The 8,926-nt window shown below is 42.0% G+C and overlaps 2 protein-coding genes across 2 annotated transcripts in view; one reads left to right on the top strand and one right to left on the bottom strand.

Moving 5' to 3' along the window:
* Positions 1-2,066: 2,066 nt before the first annotated feature.
* LOC311043266 (lactose-binding lectin l-2-like) lies at positions 2,067-3,507 on the top strand (the record flags this gene model as incomplete). Its single annotated transcript, XM_084054442.1, has 3 exons — positions 2,067-2,118; positions 3,059-3,376; positions 3,497-3,507. 3 exons carry the CDS (start codon positions 2,067-2,069, stop codon positions 3,505-3,507), a joined length of 381 nt encoding a protein of 126 aa, XP_083910568.1.
* Positions 3,508-6,027: 2,520 nt separating this feature from the next.
* Positions 6,028-8,926, bottom strand: part of ccdc125 (coiled-coil domain containing 125) — a gene marked incomplete at its 3' end in the record, with an annotated part of 32,589 nt that continues 29,690 nt past the window's right edge. The window contains exons 12-13 of the mRNA XM_084054441.1: positions 6,898-7,080; positions 6,028-6,333 (exon numbers count right to left, since the gene is read on the bottom strand). Of these exons, the coding sequence (XP_083910567.1) occupies positions 6,028-6,333; positions 6,898-7,080 (489 nt within the window). The remainder of the gene's footprint in view (positions 6,334-6,897; positions 7,081-8,926) is intronic.

Genomic DNA, 8,926 nt, shown 5'->3' with positions numbered 1-8,926 from the left:
CTCTCTCTCCTTCTCCTTTTGTACATATTTCTCACTCTTCATACCAGTAACCTGTAAACTGATTGTATGACATTCTATAGTAGTTGTGTATATCTGTCTGTCTCTTATATGTCATCATGATTTGTGTGCATGGGGAACTCATTTGAAACAAGCTCAGTGCTTTTATGAGTCTTCCAGTTTAGTAGACCTTGTATTGTGAATTTGTACTTCCATGTACTGTTGTTCTCATGTCTTACTAAATAAAGTACATCAATCAATCAATCATAGACCCACCCCACACAATAGTGGTGGGGGGTTCATGTACCACAGGGAGCTGGAGAAAATAGCTATAATATCAATATAATATCTAACTAGAAAAAGTGCTCCTCGGAGCACAACTCTCCGCCGGCAGACTTGTGTTGGGAATGTTGGGAGTGTTCTACTTCTAGGAATATTCTACTTCTTATGCCGTCCTGTATCCGTCCTGTCTGTATAAGTCCGTCCTGTCCGTGTATAAGTGTCCTATCCGTGTATAAGTGTCCTATCCGGACTTATACACGTCATGTCTGTGTATAAGTCCGTCCTGTCTGTATAAGTGTCCTATCCGTCCTGTCTATGTAAGTGTCCTATCCCTCCTGTCTGTGTAAGTGTCCTATCCCTCCTGTCTGTATAAGTGTCCTATCCGTCCTGTCTGTATACTGTAAGTGTCCTATCCGTCCTGTCTGTATACTGTAAGTGTCCTATCCGTCCTGTCTGTATACTGTAAGTGTCCTATCCGTCCTGTCTGTATACTGTAAGTGTCCTATCCGTCCTGTCTGTATACTGTAAGTGTCCTATCCCTCCTGTCTGTGTAAGTGTCATATCCCTCCTGTCTATGTAAGTGTCCTATCCGTCCTGTCTGTATAAGTGTCCTATCCGTCCTGTCTGTATACTGTAAGTGTTCTATCCGTCCTGTCTGTATAAGTGTCCTATCCGTCCTGTCTGTATAAGTGTCCTATCCGTCCTGTCTGTATAAGTGTCCTATCCGTCCTGTCTGTGTACTATAAGTGTCCTATCCGTCTGTGTAAGTGTCATATCCCTCCTGTCTATATAAGTGTCCTATCTGTCCTATTTGCCAATTATGTATCAGCCATGCAGCCATTTCGTGATGGTTCCTGTCTTACCTCACTTTGGCAGTGTCAAAGACACTGCCAAAGTGACGCCATGTATTTATACAATATTTCACCGTATTGTCACGTGTCACGTGAGGCTTGACCAATTGGTGTGTCATATTTAGAAAGTGAAAACAAAACTCTCCTGCGGAGAGTAAAATACAGCGATTTTGTTTGAATATGATGGAATATGATTAAGGATTACTGTGATTAAGATAAGCTCACATTTCATATTACACACACACAATACAGTAAGAACTCCTGTAAGTTATTAAAAGTAAAAAAAAAAAATAAAAAAAAAAATTTAAAAGTTTTTTTTTTTTTTTTTTTTTTTGGCCAGGGACCACCTGCAATACCTCAACACCGGTTGAAACCCCCTGTGTTAGTGCATGTCATACAGTCTGTCCCTAATGAGACGGTTCCATTCAACCCACTGACTCGTACTGGGTCTCCATGATAAAAGTACATTAAACATGTTTATGTTTACTTATGCATTAAATGTGTCTCTCCATTGCGAAAGACGTGAATCCAATTTGTAGTTAAGTCTAGACTAGAATCAATTCTCCCAAACTGTCCTAATATGCCCCCTCTCTCTCTGCCTGCTGTGTGTGTGTGTGTGTGTGTGTGTGTGTGTGTGTGTGTGTGTGTGTGCGTGTGCGTGTGCGTGTGCGTGTGCGTGTGCGTGCGTGCGCGTGCGTGCGTGCGTGTGTGTGGAAAAAGGTAGGTCAAATGAATATGTGAACGCCACAGCTGCTAATGCATAATGACCAATCAAATGACGCCAGCTGTGAAGACACCCTTATGTGGGGCAGATAAAATGAGGTCTGCAAGACACACATACAGCAACACACACCCTTCGAGAGGACCCACTGAGACACACCCTTCAAGAAGACCCCAATCCAAGATCCACTGACAGAGAGAACACCTCACGCTGACATGCTGCTGATTCCTCAACTCCTATGCTTCCTGGGCCTGGCACTTGGACTAGGTACAGAAAAATAATGTTTTTTAATTGGTTCGAAGCAGCACTTTTTAACTTTCCTCTTCTACCCCCGATTTGAACCTGGTTTAACATACTCTTCCATACAGATTGGACAAAATAACATTTTATTCATTTTAAATTAGTTACATAGTGAGGCTTTAAAACAGTGTCTCTCAAACCCTTTCACGTGAAGATCCCCTAAAGTAATAATTTGTCCGTGGACCCCCATCTGAAAATATGTTGTGCCAGGGACCTCCATACAAGATTTGTGTTGTTAAAATGTTTTTTTTTCCCCCAGAGTTTTTGAAAATATCAGATCTCTACAAGCTCACAATTTTGTGTTGCATGTGCACTTGTAGATCCGATATTTTCAAATAGCCCATGTGGTTAAAAGTGGTTAAATTGATTTTGATGCTATATTAACTCCTTTTGCTGGGGACCCCCTGGAACCCCTTCAGGGAACTACAAGCTCACAACGCCTCGCACTGCGAGGTACAGATCGGCTATTTTGTTTGCCTCTTTCTTTCTATATTTGACAATTTGGCCAATTTGGTATTAAAAAGCTCTTAAAAGTCATAAATTGTAACTTTAGAAACATGCAGATACCCTGTATACACTTACTGTATGTTGCTTTGTTTACTGTTAAGTGAGAAAACCTTGTTGCACATTAAGCTATCATCTGGGGACCCCCCACAACAATTTAGGGACTCCCCTGGGGGTCCCGACCCCCCGTTAGGGAACCACTGGGGCGGAAAAAAAGAAGTAGACCAAGTACAGTATAGACCGTGGAGGCACCGTCGATGAAGGGTTTTTAAGTGGTTAAGGGTTCTTTATAGAACCATTTGTAATTAGTTCATTCTTGAACCAAACATTTTTTTTCCAATGGCATCACTCTGAAGAACCAGTTTCAGTTCCAGCTGACCCCTTATTTTTTCTGTGTGTGTAGGCACCGTGCACGCCGCTCCCTTGGAGGTGAAGCTACAGCGTGGAAACTGCCCAATGTTCTGGTACAGCTTCAACGGTCGCTGCTACAAGTACGTCGCTACACATTTCAACTGGTTCGATGCAGAGCTGAACTGCCTGGCTCAAGATGCCAACCTGGTGTCCATCCACAGCTTTGACGAGCACAACTTTGTCCAATCCCTGATCCAGAACTTTGACCCCAAAGAGGGATGGACCTGGTTTGGACTGAGTGACATTCACAGGGAGGGTGTGTGGATATGGTCCGATGGCTCCAAAGTGAGCTACACCTTGTGGCATGATGGTCAGCCAAATGATAGTGATGCAAGTCAAAACTGTGGGGTTACAAGTGTTGGTACTGTTACTAAATGGGGTGACTTGTATTGTTCTTATGCTGCACCTTCTATTTGTGCACTTCGTACAGTCTCTCCCTAATAAGTGGATTGTCTGGTTCAACCCACTGACTGGTCTCCATATTAAATTTAAATTAAACATATGTATGTGTTTACTGGTGCAATCAATTTCAGTGTGCCTCCATTGTGAAGAACATTCAGAGACATTCGTTTAATAAATTGTATAAAGTATACTTCATTTATTAGTATCACAATGAAAACTAATTTTTCAATATTTTAAAGAAAAAACACCATGACATTTTAACACACGCACACACGCACGCACGCACATAAAGTTACTAGATCTGGTCAGGAGGTCTATGTACAATTTCAATCAAGACAGTCGTTTCTTATATTGAATTCAATATCCGACCTCACAAATGCACATACTGTATTGTGTTCCTGTCCTTGAAACAATAATAATTTCAACTTCAGATTTTCTGATATAATTGTTAAGTAAAAATAACATTACTTACTACTTTTAAGGGATACGGGTCCAGTGGGCACCTAATAATTGAATAATAATTTAGTCCCTACTCCTTGGGGTGTTTTTTGACACTGTATATGTGTAGTTTATGCACATATGCGAAATTCTTCCTCTGCATTTACCCATCCTATAACTACTGGGAGCAGTAAGCAGCCATTCTACAGCGCTTGGGGAGCAATTAGGGGTTAAGACACACATCGGCACATTGCTGGCCTGACCTGGAAATCGAACCTGCGATAACCAGGGCCTCTGGCTGCCTAGGCGGGCTCACTAACCACTCAACTATGGCCGCCCTGTGGGCACCTCATTCGCAGCTTTTTGTAAAAGGAAAAAAAAATGTCCGAAATAATGGACGGTATACATGATTTTATTTTAACATTCACGGTACATCACTATAGACCTAAATTTACCAACTTATCAACTTCGTTTACCCTAAACATGACTGGCTGTCACAGGGTTTGCAGCCATTTGCAAAAAAAGATATATTATACATATTTGGCCCTTCATTTATAAAATAAATGTAGATATAAAATCAAATATAAAATATAAATCAAATAAATATGTTTTGTAATGGTGCCCAGTGTTCTCAGGGGCCCACAGTTCCGGTTACCAATTTAAGTTGTTTGAACTTATATGTGCATCAGTAGGCCTAATACATCAGGCAATAATAATGCATTGTTTTGTACAGTAGAAATCTGCATCTGCACCCAGAATCACAGTTACTGTATGACAGGCGTAAGGTAAACAGTACAGCAGTGGTTCTCAAAGTGGGGTGACTGGTCCGGGGATTCCCAGGGGGCCTTGAGGGGGTTCCAGGAGGACCCCAGCAAGGTTTAACCACTTTAACCCTATATACGCAGGGGTGCAATGCTCATTGGACGGCCTTGCACGGCGTGCAGGAACTTATTTGACCAGGAGCACGCGCAGGCACACGCATATATTTAAAACTACTTTAAATTCACACCTCAAAAAGGTTTACAAAGGCTCCCGACTCACACCAGGGACATTAACATAGGAATAAGCCTAGATGCATATCAATTGTCCATCGTGTGACCTGTACTGTAGGTGTTAAGCAACGTGCACGTCACGTCATTAAAATACAGTGCAAGCACATCCCAAATGAGCATAGCAACACTGTATATACGTACGTACGTAAAAATAAAAAAAAGAGAAGAAAAGACACATTTAATATTTTGTAAACATTTTAACAACCACACATCTTGTATGGGGGTCCATGCAGTGGCGTGCACAGACATTTTGAGGGGCAGGTGCTCAAGTAAATTGCACTTTTTTTTTGTTTACTTGGTCTGCTCTTTTTTCCCTCTACACCTATATCTCTTTGCCAAAAATAGCAGCCTTATGGTAAAAAGAAAAATCATATCACATAAAGATTTGGCGGACCCCCTGTAGTAACTCTGAGGACCCCCTAGGGGTCCTGGACCCCCTGTTGAAGACCCTGCTGTAAACTGAAAAAAAGGGCACTTCTGGTCAAGAGGGCAAAGGGCAGGTGCTCTAGCACCACCTAGAGTCTATCTGTGCACGTCCCTGGGTCCATGGCACAAAATATGTTCAGATGGGGCCGGTGGCCAAATAAATATTAATTTGGGGGTTTTTGACATGAAAACGTTTGAGAACCACCGCCCTACAGGAACCTTGTATTGCAATATCAGTGTCTGTATCGATCGGACTGACCATGAAATTAATCGGTTATGGTGTCAATATGGTGTCAATATGGTTCATCTCTAGTATTGCCACAAGCACAGTTCATTCTAGGTTGGAGTAGACTGAGAGAACGAGAGGAATCCATGGTCTCGAAGGGCGGATCCAAACCCAGGCGCCTGGAGCAAGGCGCGTCCTCCGATTGCTTCACCAATCTATGTCCCCGCCTCCCCTCCCCCTCCCCCCCCCCCCCCCCCCCGGTCTGTGCACGGAGCAGGCTGACGTCACCAAATTTAGAGCGACGCCCCTCTGCACTCTGGTTGGTTAGGAGTTAACAAGGTCCTAAGACCATCGTTCCTGCACCGTTCGCCCAGACGTTTTTCTTTTGAAACAAAAAAAAAGGCTGGGATTCCGAGGCTAAGGTTGGAGTGGCGTTGGTATAGAGGCTGGTATGGACTGCTGCAGCCGCTGCTTTGACTCTGAGCGTGAGTCTTGTCGCTGATACTTGGAATCACATGGTGTCTCTAGGGGCTGAGGCTTGAAGTGCAGATGTTCTGGTAGATGAGTTTCAGACGCATTGGGCTGAGGCTTGCAGTGTAGATGAGCTTCAGACGAATTGGGCTGAGGCTTGCAGTGTGGATGAGCTTCAGACACATCGGACTGAGGCTTAAAGTGTAGATGAGCTTCAGACGCATTGGGCTGAGGCTTGCAGTGTAGACACTCCTGTAGATGAGATTCAGAGTCAGACAAGGCTATTATAGTTAACTAAAATGTTATTTTCATTTCTAGTTTTCAGGATTTCGTAATTTTTTGTTAACTGGAATAAAAATAAAAACGAGGCGTTACAAAAAACGACGACTAACTGAAACTGTATTATGTGTTTACAAAACTAACTAAAAGTTAGTCTTTGTCAATGTTTCATACATAAGCCTAATATTTTGGGTGGATATAAAAATCTATCTTCCACTATTTTAGCTATGCCAGTGTTAAGTGCTATTGTCATAAATTGTCAAAGATCTTAATAAATAGCAAAAATTGCTCATCTATAAGCTCACAGGTCGCATCACGATGCGTTGTGCCGTAGCGCCTGTAGATCTATTGCAGCAATTTTTATGACCTTTTAGAATACCCCATATTACAATAAAAAGAACTAGCACTAAAAACTAAACTGAAACTAAGCCTTTTCACATAAAAATGAAGCAAACCCACTTAAAGACTAATCAAAACTAAGCTGAAATTGAAAGCAAAAAGTCCAACCGAAATACAAATACAAAACTATATAATAACCTTGGGTTCGGACACACTGGGCTGAGGCTTGCGGTGTAGATGAGCTTCAGACGCATTGGGCTGAGGCTTGCAGTGCTGGCCGTGGTCCTGGGGTTGCAGTCTTCTCTCTAGCTCCTCAGTACTGCGGGCTAGCATCAAGCTAACCTTCCTCTGATGGGCAAGAGCCTCCTCTTTGTCATTGAGCTACAGAAAGACAAACAAACAGAAATATTATCACCCAAAGAGGGAAAAAGAGCTTGAGTCAAATGAGGCCAATAAAACTGAAATGCAGAGTTATGTAATTACTCAAGTAATGAGCAATATATTACTGTACTTTGTTTAACCACTGCGTGGCTCTGTACTTGGACCGCTTTTTCTACACCAAAATCTCTTCACCAAAAATGCTCACAATACAAGCTCACAACACAACACTTGTAGATTGGCTATTTTTGTGTATGGATATGGGTATGTGTTGGATATTTAAAGATTAGTTCGCCCAACAAAGTACTTATTTTCTATCAATTACACACCCCATGAAGCCTTGGTCATCAAATAATTGGCTCAGGAAAGTGACAAAAACAAAACAAATCTCCATGAATTCAAGGCTTTATGGCGTGTGTAATTGATAGAAAATAAGTAATTTTTTGGTTGAACTACTCCTTTAAGTTAAAGTGTGGAATTTTACCAAATGCTGGTGTTAATATAAAGTCAAGGGTTCTGGAGGATCTGTTAAACAGTCAGCTGTTCAGACAGATTTGGAGTTCCAATCGAGGGATATTGTGTGATTTATAATACAGGTAAGTGCAGAAGTTGTTGGGGCCTATTAAAGGAGCTCCCGTCTTATACGGAGCTACTGAGGAGATGAGCCCGTAGTTAGACCTGGCTGACGCGCCGATACTTTGCTTTCTCTAATAACAACCACTCGCTGTGTCTCAGTGTTCAAATGATACGATGCAGGCATTTCTTCATATAGAAATATGTATTTATTTACTTCACCGTGCACAATAGCATCTTCTGGGTTCCACAGACAGATGACTAAACTTTCCATACAAACATTTCGCGGTGTGGCGATTCAAATAGCAACGTAACCTGCGGTCAAAAACCATTGCCCTTCCGGGTCACAACCTCCTGCCCATGGCAGTGAACTTGACACTTATATAGCCAACAGCGCCACCCATGGCCACACCAATTAATTAAACATGTTTCACCCATTTGGCTCTTACAGGGCCCATATAGCTTTATGGCCCATGTATACTCCTGTTCAGAACGGATGAGTACCTGCATTCAGAAACTACATTTTTACTACATTACACTACAAAAGGAGCACATCACCCATGTTCAACCTTATCGTCATATAATTGGACAGCAATATTTCTGTCTACATACTCACTGTCTCATTGCTGGGTTGTGGACAGCGCAGAAATCTGCCTAACAATAACATAATCGATGGGGATTCCAAGCTAATATAAACTACAGCCTTTCTTTTCCCGGAAAGTTACCATGGTGAAATAGAAGCCGTTGTTCTTCTAACCCATTTTGGGGTTCCTGACTTCCTGTTGCTATGTAAAAAAAGAAAACAAATGACCAAACCTGCCTACTGATGATGTCACTGGTAGGCAGGTTTCTGAACTGTTCATAGCGCTCCTCTGAGACACACAGTAAGCTGACAGAAATGGTGCCATCTTATAAGAGCATTATTGAGGACCAATTATATGACGATAGGTTGAAAATCGGTGAAGTGCTCCTTTAATGTCTCAATGGAGGTTCAACCATTGCATTTGCTAGACTAGAGGTTCCCAACCTTTTTTGCCTTTTTACATCTGACCAAAGCCGAGACCCTTCACGGACGCACTTGGTGTTTTTCAGACGTTAACCACTTAAGCCCTATAGCATTCTCATACGACGAATAGCGAAACATAGCCGATCTAGATCACAACACGTTGTGAGATTGTAGATCTGCTATTCTGCTAGTTCTGCAATTTGTTTTTTACCTTTCAACAATTTTTGAGGAAATGTTTTCTATATGACAATTTGAACTGATATCACATTG

Source organism: Gymnoscopelus microlampas, assembly GCF_963454915.1.
Source record: "Gymnoscopelus microlampas genome assembly, chromosome: 4".
Taxonomy (NCBI): domain Eukaryota; kingdom Metazoa; phylum Chordata; class Actinopteri; order Myctophiformes; family Myctophidae; genus Gymnoscopelus; species Gymnoscopelus microlampas.
The sequence above is the reverse complement of the archived record's forward strand: the minus strand, read 5'-3'. Positions and strand labels throughout refer to the sequence as shown.